The sequence below is a fragment of the Neodiprion pinetum genome, chromosome 3, assembly GCF_021155775.2.
Source record: "Neodiprion pinetum isolate iyNeoPine1 chromosome 3, iyNeoPine1.2, whole genome shotgun sequence".
Lineage (NCBI taxonomy): Eukaryota > Metazoa > Arthropoda > Insecta > Hymenoptera > Diprionidae > Neodiprion > Neodiprion pinetum.
In genome coordinates, this window is record NC_060234.1 from 26863942 (window position 1) to 26877248 (window position 13307).

Below are 13307 nucleotides of genomic sequence, written 5' to 3' on the forward strand. Positions count from 1 at the left end.
TTCTCTTGTTGCAGAAAGATTTCCAGATTTTTCTCTTCGCTCTTCATCTTTATATCCTTGTGCGTTCATTCTGTGTATAACTTTTGTTTGCCGGTGGTGGTTTTATCGTACTTATTATGTCATTGTCTAATTTTTCTACGTATTTCACGAAATTTCAATTTATTCCGTAGTTCAAGGCTGCCTAATCATCAACTTTTATATCTGTAGTTTGGATCATATTTTATTTCTGATTTATTTGAAATATTCTGAATCCCGGAATTAGTTTTTACTCACACTTCCCTTTGCATTATTATGTAAGAACTATCATTTGTTAGATGCACAGCTGTACCCAAAACTATGCTTCCGTATACTTTGATTTCAGCATTCTGATCTATTCTACGACTTCTTCGTTGATACAGAAAAACGAACTTTGGTTCTACTTCATCAACCTCTGTATATATTATACCACAGTCTGCGAAGAATTTAAGCAAAACGCTATCATTGCATCTCATTCAGAAACCTAAAGATGCTCATGTACAGGTATCTCTGAACATGATATTAATAGCCAAAAAACAAAGAGCGATAAACTTCGTATGTATGCTGTTACGGATATGCTGGTCCTATGTTAACCGATTTGTAATTCGATGTAGAAACTTATTTCAGCGTAGCGATGAATCAAATGCTACTGTTCCGTTATTATATTATAGTTTTTAAACACTTTTTATCCAAGTAAACGCAGTTTGACACCATATACCCTGTAATTAATTCCCCAATCACTGCTCTGCTCTGTTAGGCACTTTTCTTTATTATGCATGGTTTTTGGTTTATTTGCTTGTATTTTTCTGCTCATATTTACTGTTACTCGCTTTGATACCGAGGTAATATAATACTTGGATTTATTCAAACACTGACTCATGGAATTGATATTAATTTGAGTTTGACATATCTTTTTTTCTATTTTATCATATTTTCAAATATTTTGTTATGACATTGAACACTTTTTCAATCAATATTCATCTTATCAAAGCATAAAATGTATTTAAATAATAAATTCTTATCACGTCGCGACATCACTTTACTTGCAAAAGTAGAAAAAAATTAGTGCCTCAATTATAATTCATGTAAAGTAAAATAAAATCACAAAGTTTTCAATTTGCTTTGATAGTTTTATTCAATAAATCATTTGGATAATATTTACTCTGCGTTAAATAGGGCTTGATGTTCGGTTATGCCACCGATGAAACAGAGGAATGTATGCCACTTACAGTCGTGCTTGCGCATAGGCTGAACCAGAAAATTGCAGAACTCAGACGCAGCGAAGAACTGTGGTGGGCTCGCCCAGATTCAAAGACACAGGTACAGTTTCCAGATTGTACTTTAACTGTTTCTACTAGAAGAAAGAAAAAAATTATAGTGCAAAAAACATTTATGTATCAAATTGTGTATCGAATGATGTCCAATGATGTTTTTCTTATGTATTTGCTACTCTTGAGTGCCATGATGATAATTGCAATTCTGAGGACCTTCATTCACTTAGTTATTATTTTATTAGTATAATTTAACAATCCAGCCTTTCAACACGAGTAAAAATATCTTCTCTTCTTGGTGAATTGGTTCTTTTGATTCTACGACTTGGATCATGGGTTATGTCAGTAATTATTTCATGTGCGTTTTGATTAATTACAGGTGACCTGTGAATACATAATGGATCATGGAGCCTGCGTGCCTAGTCGAGTGCACACAGTCGTCGTATCTTTACAGCACAGTGAAAAAATTAGCCTGGATGAACTACGAAAGGCAGTGATGGAAAAAGTGATCAAAAATGTTATCCCTGCTAAATACCTTGACGAAAGAACAGTTTTCCACGTCAATCCATGCGGCCTTTTCATTATTGGTGGTCCACAAGTACGTACCAAAAAGACAGCCAGGTCACATTTTTATTCTTATTATATATATGAAAACAAATCTTGAAGTAATATAACACTGTTTCAGGCTGTTCAATGATTTTTTTCTCATACTATTTGCTACTTTTGAGTGCCGTGATACGAAACACGTTTATGAGAACAGCAATATTTCTTTCAATTCTTTTCAATTTTTCAAATTTTATGCATGAAATGCTTCTGACTATAGTAATAATATAGATCAATAATTAAATTTCCAATCTCACTTTAATTGCATTATTGGTTTTTTGAAGAGCCACAATTGTTATTAAATTTTCTTGTGTATCAACAGAGTGACGCCGGTCTCACGGGCCGCAAAATTATCGTAGACACGTACGGTGGTTGGGGGGCGCACGGAGGAGGTGCATTCTCTGGTAAAGACTTTACAAAAGTTGATCGCTCTGCTGCCTATGCTGCAAGATGGGTTGCTAAATCTCTCGTCAAAGCTGGTCTATGCAGGCGCTGCTTAGTACAGGTAAACTTGAGTGGCAGTAAAAGCCAGTATGAATACATACGTTTATGTTAAAAATTGAGAATATTAAAACACTCACCAGTATTGCGATTAATAATTATTATAAGGCACGTAGCAAATGAATTAGAAAACAACAGTTCACTAGATTTGAATAAATTGTCACATTACATTCTCTTTTATCGTAGGTTTCATATGCAATTGGTGTTGCTGAGCCGCTTTCGATCACGGTATTCGACTATGGCACATCCAAGTTATCACAGAGTAAACTGTTAGACATTGTGAACAAAAACTTCGACCTACGCCCTGGTAAAATAGTAAAGTAAGTTTGACCTTATTTTTTTTTATTGATATAGAACTTTCACGTTAAACTGTACACTGGAAGTGTTCCGGACGGTGTAAATAAGGAGCAAGAGGAAGTACGAAAGTTCCGGGCAACTTGTCATTCCGGGTGTTAGTGCTAAACTGATCTCTCGCACCCCAGTTTTCAGCTCGATCGCTTCGATTGCTTGTAGCGCCACCTGCCCGCGAATCAGATTTTCCACGCGCTTACCACATTTGATGGTGTATGTACGCGAGCGTATTATTCCGGCATACCCATGGAAGTAACCTCGAGCTTTGAATGCGAGTACTTGAGTTAGACGGGCTTCTTTGCGCTGTCTTTCAGAAGCACCCGTTACACCTTGCGTTCACTACTTGCGCCGCGCCTTCGGGGTTTTTTACTTGAACCAATCAAATCTTCGGTCCCCCTCCAGAGGGGAGACCCCCGATGTCTCGGGGGTACATTCTTTCCATTTTCCGAGTAATCTTGATTCATAATTAATTCATAATTAAATCGTCTTTATGACCGCTCTCGTACAATGGTGTTAACGATAGTCGCAATATCGACCGAATGGTTTGTGGCAACGCCAAATCGGAGGTGGTAAGATTAAAAAATAAATTGTCTTGTCCTACGGGCTCGGTAACCGAGCATTTGACTATAGGAAGATATATACGATTACCATCATCATCTCGGTCATTATGTTAGTGGTGAAACACCGAAGACGTGTACTTCATAAATATACCTATGTGGTGTAATTTGGCTAACCTTATAATCTAAAGAATCTTTGCTTCAAAAAATTTTGAGTACAACATTAGGAAACAATTAGTATCTTACTGGTAAATTATTCGATCAAATCTTGCAAAACATTTCATTGTTCCGTTTACATTTTTATGTATTCGCAGATCAAAAGACCTTAGTCTTCTAATTGTCAATAAGAGGAAATATTTATCGTAAACTTCTAAAGTAATTGATTTGAAATAAGATTTTTTTGACGGTAGAATGAATCACAAATATAAAATTGTGCGACTGATCTTGATAATAGTTCGTTAACAACTTCAAATTTTTATCCAAAAGTCATTGACAATTCCTTATTATTGAAATCTGTTTACAGGGAGCTAAATCTTCGCAAGCCAATATATCAACAGACAAGTACATACGGACACTTTGGTAGAGACGGATTCAGCTGGGAACAACCAAAGACCCTAATTCTCGATTGAACAGTAATTGATGAAATCGATACAGTTTCTTAACTTAAAACCATTAAACTTAGTAGGTTACGCTATGTCTTCTAGCCCCTGAACATTATTTTCCCCCAATTTGACAAGTGAAATTTATTAACAGGGTTTTATCTTCCTTATTTATTTATTTTAAAGCCCATGTATTGTGTGAGCCAAGTTGCATCGTCCTAATCAAAAATTATACAGACTAGAAAACTCCAGACCCGGGTTTGATCTAAGGTGACAAATACCTAATTTTAATGTCATGGTTGAAAGCCCGTCTGTATTTCCATAGTTTTTTTTTTTTTTTTTCACAATAGTTGACAGCAATCTTCTGTAATTTTTTTTTATCTTGAATGAGATATTAAATACATGTATATATATTTTTTTTTAATTAAAACATGTGCGTCTTGACCATTAAATACGTTACTCTAGTTTTGAAACCTACTTTTATTGAATGGGTTTCAGTACGATTAAAATCAGTAGTTGTTCAGTTCGAAAAAACAAAAAGCAACGCGATGTACACGGAAATTGTAACTTGAAAATTTTACGCAACTGATAATAGCAACAATATAGGTAAAAATTGAGCCCACGCATATATGGTACAAATACAAGGAAGTACAAACTATTCATAATACATAGAAGACAGCAACTTGGCAAAGTTTTTGCCATTGGAGAAGATTCAGTTACATTTTATTTGTAGACATCTACATAAATTGCTTGCAAATCTACGTATTATAGTTTCGTGGTAAGATTAAAATAAATTTTCAAGCTGTGAAGGAACAGAGAAAGATCTTCGAGGCAAGTGAAACCCTATAGTGTAACACATAAAACACAGTACATCTGGAAAATATTCGTGTCATCACCGAAAACAAAACCAAACCTACAAGTAACATTGAAATGAGTAACTATATACATAAGTCTGTATATATTGGCAGTGAAATGTCACATCCCTAGCTCTTAGGTAATACTTAAGGACATGGTATGAGAAGGGGCACCCAAAAAGCAGAATGACATTATTAAGTAGAACGGTAATGATTGCTTTAATCGCGATGCTACACTCAGGTGCTAGAAAATTAATGAAACGGTGGGACAGAGACTGTCTGCTACACGCGATGTCATCTTAACGTCACAATCGATTTTTGGTAAAATAAGACGGTAACTGTAATAAACTAAATTCAAAACAAAACCACCATTTCTTTGATCCGTAAACGGGATATTTCAACTTGAATGGCAGTGAGGAACACAAATAGTACCATACTATACACGATGACTTTTCGACTCAAATTTAGTGTTTTTGGATTTGAAATCATGAATACATAGAAGCAGCGTGATTGAATTATCACGGGTGCAAGATGCATGCCTGGCTACTATTTCTTTAAGTGTTTCTGTTTAGTGATTCTTCGTGATCTAATAGTTTGTAAGTTTACATGAATTTATCCCATAATCATGACCGAAATATTGTATGTGACTTAATGTAGAGGCTCCTAACTCGTCCCCAAGTTAGACACTAAGTGAATCGTTCGTTCGTACCTATTTTATTATTGGATGATACAATAATCTCTTGAATGAGGATTATGCTGGTATCATTCCTCGAGAAGCAGAGAAAAAATTTTAATTCGATTTCTTTAATCATACTTCCTCGTAGATGGAGCTGCATCGTTGTGCCGATTTTACCACTTTATAATTAAGAGCGGCCTCATAAGACACTATTATGTGTAAACACGAATGTGAGGCGAAGTGTATGAATTCAGCATTTTTTGCACAACGACACCCGTCAGAAGGTCTCAATACAAATGATAGTTACTCAGGCACCAAAATTGTACGACAAAGCTTGAAACGTTACTCAGAAAAGAAAGAAGAGTTTATCATTGTCAGGCACTGTGGAACCAATTATAGTCAAAATAATGACAACATTTTTTTTGTCATGATATCTGATTTTTTGTAAGCATGACTAAATTCGTCATCTGAATGCAGAAAATGCATAATAAAAAATAATTTTTTAATGAACAGATTTCTTTTAATTCGTTTTAAAGAATAGCTATTGAAGGTGCATTGAAAAACAATAAAAATCTTCAAAAAATTGATAGTTCTATCGTATATACTCCTGTATTACTAACCAATTTTAATAATATTTTATCATTTCTGGTGCTCACGAAGAAATCAGACACACGATGCTGATGCCTGAATACTTTTTTTTTACAGATACCGTATATGCCTATGCTGTATACTGTAATACTGGCCATCGAATTCTACTGTAGAAAAATTATTCTTTCCTCATCTATTTCCCATGTTTCACCATAGCCGGAGTTTTGAATTACATAGCCTTTAAAAATTTGAAGGTTGAGACGAAGGTAGATCAACATTTTGTTCATCCGGCCTCCTTTGACATTTGAATACAGATTGCAATTGAGTAAACGAATCGAAGCAACAATTCTATCTTCCAGTTAAATATGAAAAGTATTTAACGTGTAATTTCACATTTGACAAGGATGCAGGACACGAGCTGTATCGCTGCGAGGCAGTATCACGAGTAACAACATATAGGTTTGTGTTTGTGGTTAAATGAAAAAGAGCCTACGATCCGCGCTTATCACGTTTACAGTAATGAGATCGCCTTAAGTTTGTTCTGCGTGCCTAGTACAACTTGCCGATCAAACATTCAGTGGCTCTTGACGTCATTTATCCTCTTCACAACTGTGTTATAGATTGAAGTGATTTGAAGTAATTTATAGGAGTAACTAATGGAAACGTATAGTATAAGTAAATAATTGATTCACGGGACTTAAAAGTTGTTTCAGTTATTGTTGTCTCTTTGTTATAACAGATAGTGACCTTATTTAGTAAAAATTGATTATTGTGTCATTTCTAGACTATTCCTAAGAAGAATTATTCGGCACAGCGTATTGTACAAAAGCACAATTGAGAAAAAATTGTAATTTTAAAGTTTTAAAATGCTGCAGTCGTGTTGATGTGATTAGTATTCTATTGTAAGATGTTCTTTATCTTTGGGTTTCTATCTCTTTATATCAAGTGACGATGTGTAAGTGAGAATTCTGTATTTAGAAACTAACTAGTAACATTGTTAAACCCTCGTTATAAATATGATCTATATGCAATAAAGTAATTGGCACTCGTCAGCTAACGAAAGAGAAGACATGCTATAATCGCTTGACCTATACGCCCTAGCATGAAGTTAGTATCGATTTAAATTGAAATGCAATTTAATAAAGCGTAGAAAGTGCACTTTTTATCAATTCCGTACAGCATTTTATACTAATAATATGTAGTCCGGATCGTATACCCTGGAACTGTTCTATGGTTTATGATATTGAACATCTTTATCGCAGATTCAATTAGTGGTAGAATTTCTTGCGTACTTGGTGCCCAGGTACCACGAAATCGTAACAAAAGGATTAATTAGTCGGAAATTTTGGATTCCGCCTGACTCCGATTATTGTAACTGCAATGCGACCCGAGAGATTCGAGAACTCATTTCGTGTAAAACAGAAAAGACAACTTAATTTGTTCTTGGTTAATAAATGTACCAACTGCTTACCTCTATGAATGCATGTACAAGTAGAATCACAGCGCTTCGCATCACAAATTCAAATTCAGGTTTTATCGGTAACTGTAGAAATTGCTTGAACCATTAACAAGGGTAAACAAACTATTACGGTCGAAGATGATCAATTAGTCTTAATTGATGTTTGATGTGTGAACTAACCTGCGAATGGTCACTTCCTGGAGAAAGTGATTGCAGATCGACCAATTTTGTATGCCTGAGGGTCCAATTCGTGGAGAAAGGGATCTACAAATTGATTCTTAGGCTAAAAATTTTTGACTCCACATGGTGGCTACTGGTCAGAGAAAGCAACCGTTTAAAAACAATTTTTCTTGACGCGTTCGGTTCCATGACCATTCAATAGATCATGAAGGCATTTTTGAATACCGATTGATTCGGAGCTTTATTTATTAGATATTCAAATTAGCACTATTCGTTCGAATTTTAGTCAACGAAGAATTATAACTTGATCAGAAATAATTCAGGGAATTTGTTGGATTATTTTTAGTGGCCACCACGCTTCAGACCTTTCATTTTTATGTATTACGTATAATATTCTTCAATTGTATTATTGTTTGTTGTAAAGTTTTCAATACCATATATACGAACTATACATAACTTAGCCGCCTTAGTTGTTACACACTATAATTCTTATTCCAAGAGTCTGCATCAAGTGTGTCACTGTTGCAATTTTCCTATCCGAAATGCAAATTCGCTCAGGCGCTAAGTAGTTTCATGAGTCCATGTGAAATATGTAACCCGGTAAAGCTCCGGTATGAAGTTTCAATTGGTGTTGACCAAGTAGATTTCCCTTTCGCAGTTTCTTGGAGCTGTAGTGAATAAAGTATAGATTAGAAGATTGGTTTCACAGGATGACGAGAAGAAGATTAATAAGTCATTATCTGTTTCGAACATTTTATTTGATATTGTTGTATTCTGATATTCGATAGTTAACAAGCTGCGTAGAATTTCTCTAATACTAGGATTTCCGACAATATAAACAAGTGACTAGGTCATGAGCACGCAGCTCATGCTGTTGTTAGAATTACAAAATTGCCTTATTAAGAAGGTATACACGTCGGGACATTATTGGTTCTGTATGGTCTCTTATGCCTTACTAGCATTATGCGAATTACGAGTTTTAGAGAATTCAAAATAAAGGTTACGTGGAGCGTGCTGGGACGAGGGGACTCGTTTAATAAAATATCGGCAGAGAAGAGAAAAACCAAAAGCCTTGATTGTCAAAACATTCGCTGCATCCGATAAGAAGTTGCTTAATAATGGAGTTAAAATTGAAAAGATCTGCAAGTCGGTTAATGCAGCGAATCGTCTAGCTGCGTGATTTTTTCTCATATGAGCATTTATATCGATGTATATTAGGTATACGCAATAATGCTCGCATTGGATAAGAGTGCTTGTAAATTTGCGTGTATACGTATACAGAAACAAAAATACATTCGAACGATCAACTTATAATAAGTAAAATAGAGATATCAGACAAAACAACAATTTAACTAAAACACCGTGGTAGTTATTCATTCTAAATTATAGGCTCAATATGAGCCGTCGTAATAGTTATAATAGTCTTAAATCGTTCTATGGTACAAATTATATAGTAAAATGCTACACTGTTTAATCCAGGGCAAGGAAGTTCTAAACATGCTACCTAGAGACCGCTTACCCCAAGCAATTCGTTAATTAGTTAATCACTCGAATGATCAATCGAGTAATTAATTAGTTTCGTAATACGTGTACACGCGACATTCTTACACCAATATTGGGAACATCAGCGTTTCATTAAAAACTATAATTATTGCTTTATACATTTATTTACATAAGTAATAGCGCTGCTCGGCCTCAGAACGGCATGGGCAGGTCGCATTCAGAATAATACTATACATACATAGTGATTTCAATTTTTTATTGTGTAAAAACGTACTCAAAAGCTACGGGGTACAACCCTCGTTTTGTCGTCGTACACTTTACGTTTCAGTCTCGTCAAGTCCATCGCGCCATTCTGTCTCCTGAACATCTTTTGTGCTTCTACGAGTGCATATAAAGGTGAAAATTTGTCCGTTTCAAAAAGGCACTTTTATTGATAACTCTATATCTCAAGTTGATTAATAAATAACTCGAATGGAAGTTTTTACACGGATATAGAGTACCGAGATGTTCGCCAATTGCTGCCATCGTTATTCTAGATCTGAGAAATTGTTGTTTTTGTACAAATTCATTTCTTGATCACCTTTCGTTCCAGACTTCAAGTCTCGACTCACTCTAGAACGATGCTAGCTTTGGGCTGGTTACAAGGACATAAGACACTTCGTGGTATGTGTGCTGCTACGTGGGCTTCATTGCCCACATCTCCCATTGACGCCTCTCTTGTCTTTCAAAATACGTACATATTTTTCTTAAATCTTTGTCTTTTGGCCGAGGTTTGACCTGAGCCTCGTTGCGCTTTGTTCCCGGGCATACCGACCCTTCCTTCGTCGAGATGCGGTATGAAGTATGAACTATCTTACGATATGGGAAAGCATTAATTACTGAATGGAAGTAATATCAAGGAAGGTCTCGAGGTCAATAGACGTAGATGGTCTTAAGCTGATCCTTGAGTTCTGGCGGAATGGAGCATGTTTCCATCTCGGGTTTTCTCTTCACTAAGCGTCGCCAGCGACCGCCAAGGTTCTTACGAAAACCTTTCGCAAAGCCGGCCCTCTCCGAAGGTAGTGCGTGTACGAGTGTGTCCTGGAATGAGAAAAAAGAGATTTCGCCGTTAACATACCGCCACTTTCGTCGATCGCGTATTTGGGGAAAAAATTACGAGGGTAAAGGGTTCTTACGCAGTCACCCGATTTCGCAAGCCTCGTGGCAACGCAGCCCGCCGCAACATCCGTTGAAATCAAACGAGCGCGTAAAAGTCTACTAAAATATACCTGTATATTGTTGTAGAAAGAATATCAAGAGAGGAAACATTCCTAGGGATTGTCGACGATGTAATTTTTGTCACTGAATCGTCAGTCCGCGGCGTGTCGCGTTTTGTAACCAGATTTGTACTCCCCCGCGCTATAACCGGAGTCAAGCGTATAGAAATACCAACTCGCGTGCCTAAACATAGCATATGTTGCCTGTTGGTGAAAGAGAACTGGCCGCGTCGACCGGCCAGCCACTCGCCGTTTCATTTTGACGGAGTTTGCAGCCAGGTAGACGAGGTCTAGACTCTCGGACCGTTACGAAACAGCTTATACGTTTCGGATTTATACACGCTACGCGTTTCTCTGACGACTCTCTTACGAACGTAAGTAACGATTCCTCGAAGCTGCCAAGGGAATGCAGGCAGGCAAGCGAACGGATCCGACCGGCGCGGCGGAATCATTTTATATTCTCTCGGTGGGGGTTGACAGCTGCGCGAAGTCTGGCAGAATATCGAATTGCCGCACACACTCTAAATTTAAATTTCAACCGTTGGCCGTCAGCCCGAACAGCCTGGAGAATATTATAAAATGTTGCCCTACAATCGCTATCAAGGAAATTTACCGAGGTGCAGCCGGGTTGGAAAGGGTGACTGAATGAACTCAAGAAATTTTTTCCGTCTCATTTCGTAATACGGTTAGTAGTGAGCGTCTACGAGTAGACTGCTTGGAATTTTTAAAATGACATTCCAGCCACGACCTCTCACGATATCTAAATAACTCGCGCACGCGCCAGCGTCATTGTCCTTGGTGAACAAAGTCGATAGCGCCACCAACTCATTATATTGACCGTTAAATTATAATCTCACTACAGCAGGATAATCAGGCAGCGGTGTGTATTTTTTTTTCTTCTTCGTCTCTCTCTTGCTTTACTTCGTTTCAACTTTATGTCTTCACAAGACACGATATAACGGAGGAAATGAGAAAATGTGTTACGAGCAAATACACCGAGCAATGTTGTAATTCTCGATGATGTTTGAGAACTTTATCGTCGTGATACAAAATTATTCGAGAGTTACTACCACGCGCGTCCAACGTAGATCATTTATTAATATGCGGTAGTGTTATTTCATGAGAAACAGACGTACCTGCGCAACGTGTTATACAAGGTGTACAAGAGACCGTGTGTCTAGACGATACGCATTCTAAGGCTACGTTTCGTATCTTTTTTACCTTTTGAACGATTCGTCACATACAGCTTTCAATGTACGGGCGACAGTCGCATTCTTTGGGAATAACCGGATATCCCCAGTCGTGAAATCAGGCGCTGAAATACTGTTGCGAACGTGAAACCGCGTGCGTCTATACAAGCCACCGAGGAATTTCCGGACCGACGGATTTTAATGTGTAAACACAGCGACTACGATGATTATTTTTTCACCTGATCTCCTTCATCGTTCAAAGATATACATGCCACGTTCTACTTTTGTCCGGCAGGCGGTCTCTGTCTTACTTACTTCTCGTCCACTCTTCCTTTCTTTTTTTTTTTTTTTTTTGTTATAAATTTAAAGACGGCATTATTTTCTATTGTATGAAAACGAGGTCGTCACAGTGGCGCCGGCTCGAGTATTCGGGCATTTCGAACGAAGCTGAGTTGCGCAGATTGCGCAAATAGGGCGCCGCTGTAACGGTGCGCCAATTCAAAAAACGAATCGCGGACGAACAAGATATCGTTATGTGACTGCAAATGTACCCAATTGACAGAGCAAGAAGAGAGAGAGAGAGAGAGAGAAAGAGAGAGAGAGAGAGAGAGAAGCTAGACCACGTCCGGTACGAGTAACGCTACTTCGAAATTCCCCACCTCGTGAAGTCCGAACCGCATTAGAGATAAGTTCGGTAGGGACTTGCGAGCTTTCGTATCAATACAAGTGGATACCAGCACTTTCCATTTTCTGGGGTAATCAGGGAGTTAGGGATGTAGTATTACAGGGCAATAAGGAACTCGGAGGTTTCTCGGGGTAAAATTTGAATCGTTCGAAGGCTTACCTGGTCGTTACTGTACAGCGAGTACTGGGGCGGCGGTGTGTGCGGTGGAGGGTACGGTGGTGGAAATTGCCATACAAATTGACCGGCGTAGGTGAGTTCCGGGTCGGCGGAAGATCCGAGGTCCGTGCAGTGCGGCGGCATTGCGTCGCAGGACTGAAGGGCTCCGTTCGCCGTCGGCGATGCGGATGCAGGAACGGGCGCAGCCGCAGTTTGTACAACGGCTGGTTCGGGATGCACGGTGTTCGAGTGATCCTCTCGTTTCCGCAATTTACTGCGAACAAGACGTATTGCAAGCATCGTCCCGTTGCTCCCTACCATTTTATATTTAAGGTAGAGCTTCGTGAGTTTCTTCGGAATGTTGGAAGGAATTTTTTGGCCGGTATGGCGAACCCTCGAACAAGTCGAGAATTCTTACTTTTAATATAGGAAATGAAACAACAACAGCAACGACGGAGAGAAAATCTTTGATTTTTCCCTAATACTCCCAAACAGTCTTTCGACGATTCGTTTTTTCTTCTTTTACGCAAACTCTTTAGCCGAAGGTTTACGCTTTCTGATTTACTCAACTATGTCTTATGACTTTGGGTTGACGTTTGCACAGTGGTTTACTTCGGACGATGTAACAAGTACAATGTTATAATGTTTTTCTGTTATTGTTTCGATCTTATTCCCGTTTTGCAAAGACTAAATTGCCTTACTCTGTTCACAACACACAATGGCGTAGACGATGATCAAAATCGGGACAACGATTTGAAACGATTTTCAAGCACTGAACTTTCAATTCTTACACACGAAGGAGTATGATCGTAGAACATTGGTCGATTACGGTGGGCGTTAATAAATATACTAAATTAAATACA

The 13307-nt window shown here is 37.9% G+C and overlaps 2 protein-coding genes across 11 annotated transcripts in view; one reads left to right on the forward strand and one right to left on the reverse strand.

Moving 5' to 3' along the window:
• Nucleotides 1-9562, forward strand: part of Sam-S (S-adenosylmethionine Synthetase) — a 22564-nt gene extending 13002 nt beyond the window's left edge. For all 3 annotated transcript variants that reach the window (XM_046617162.2, XM_046617160.2, XM_046617159.2), the window contains exons 6-10: nucleotides 1192-1335; nucleotides 1666-1884; nucleotides 2212-2394; nucleotides 2577-2710; nucleotides 3822-9562. In XM_046617162.2, coding sequence (XP_046473118.1) covers nucleotides 1192-1335; nucleotides 1666-1884; nucleotides 2212-2394; nucleotides 2577-2710; nucleotides 3822-3927 — 786 coding nt within the window. In that variant the 3' untranslated portion in view covers nucleotides 3928-9562. The remainder of the gene's footprint in view (nucleotides 1-1191; nucleotides 1336-1665; nucleotides 1885-2211; nucleotides 2395-2576; nucleotides 2711-3821) is intronic.
• The window catches only part of LOC124214657 (uncharacterized), a 134340-nt gene continuing 129423 nt past the window's right edge, over nucleotides 8391-13307 (reverse strand). For all 8 annotated transcript variants that reach the window (XM_046617164.2, XM_046617163.2, XM_046617166.2 and 5 more), the window contains 2 exons: nucleotides 12448-12718; nucleotides 8391-10237 (listed from right to left, as the gene is read on the reverse strand). In XM_046617164.2, coding sequence (XP_046473120.1) covers nucleotides 10070-10237; nucleotides 12448-12718 — 439 coding nt within the window. In that variant the 3' untranslated portion in view covers nucleotides 8391-10069. The remainder of the gene's footprint in view (nucleotides 10238-12447; nucleotides 12719-13307) is intronic.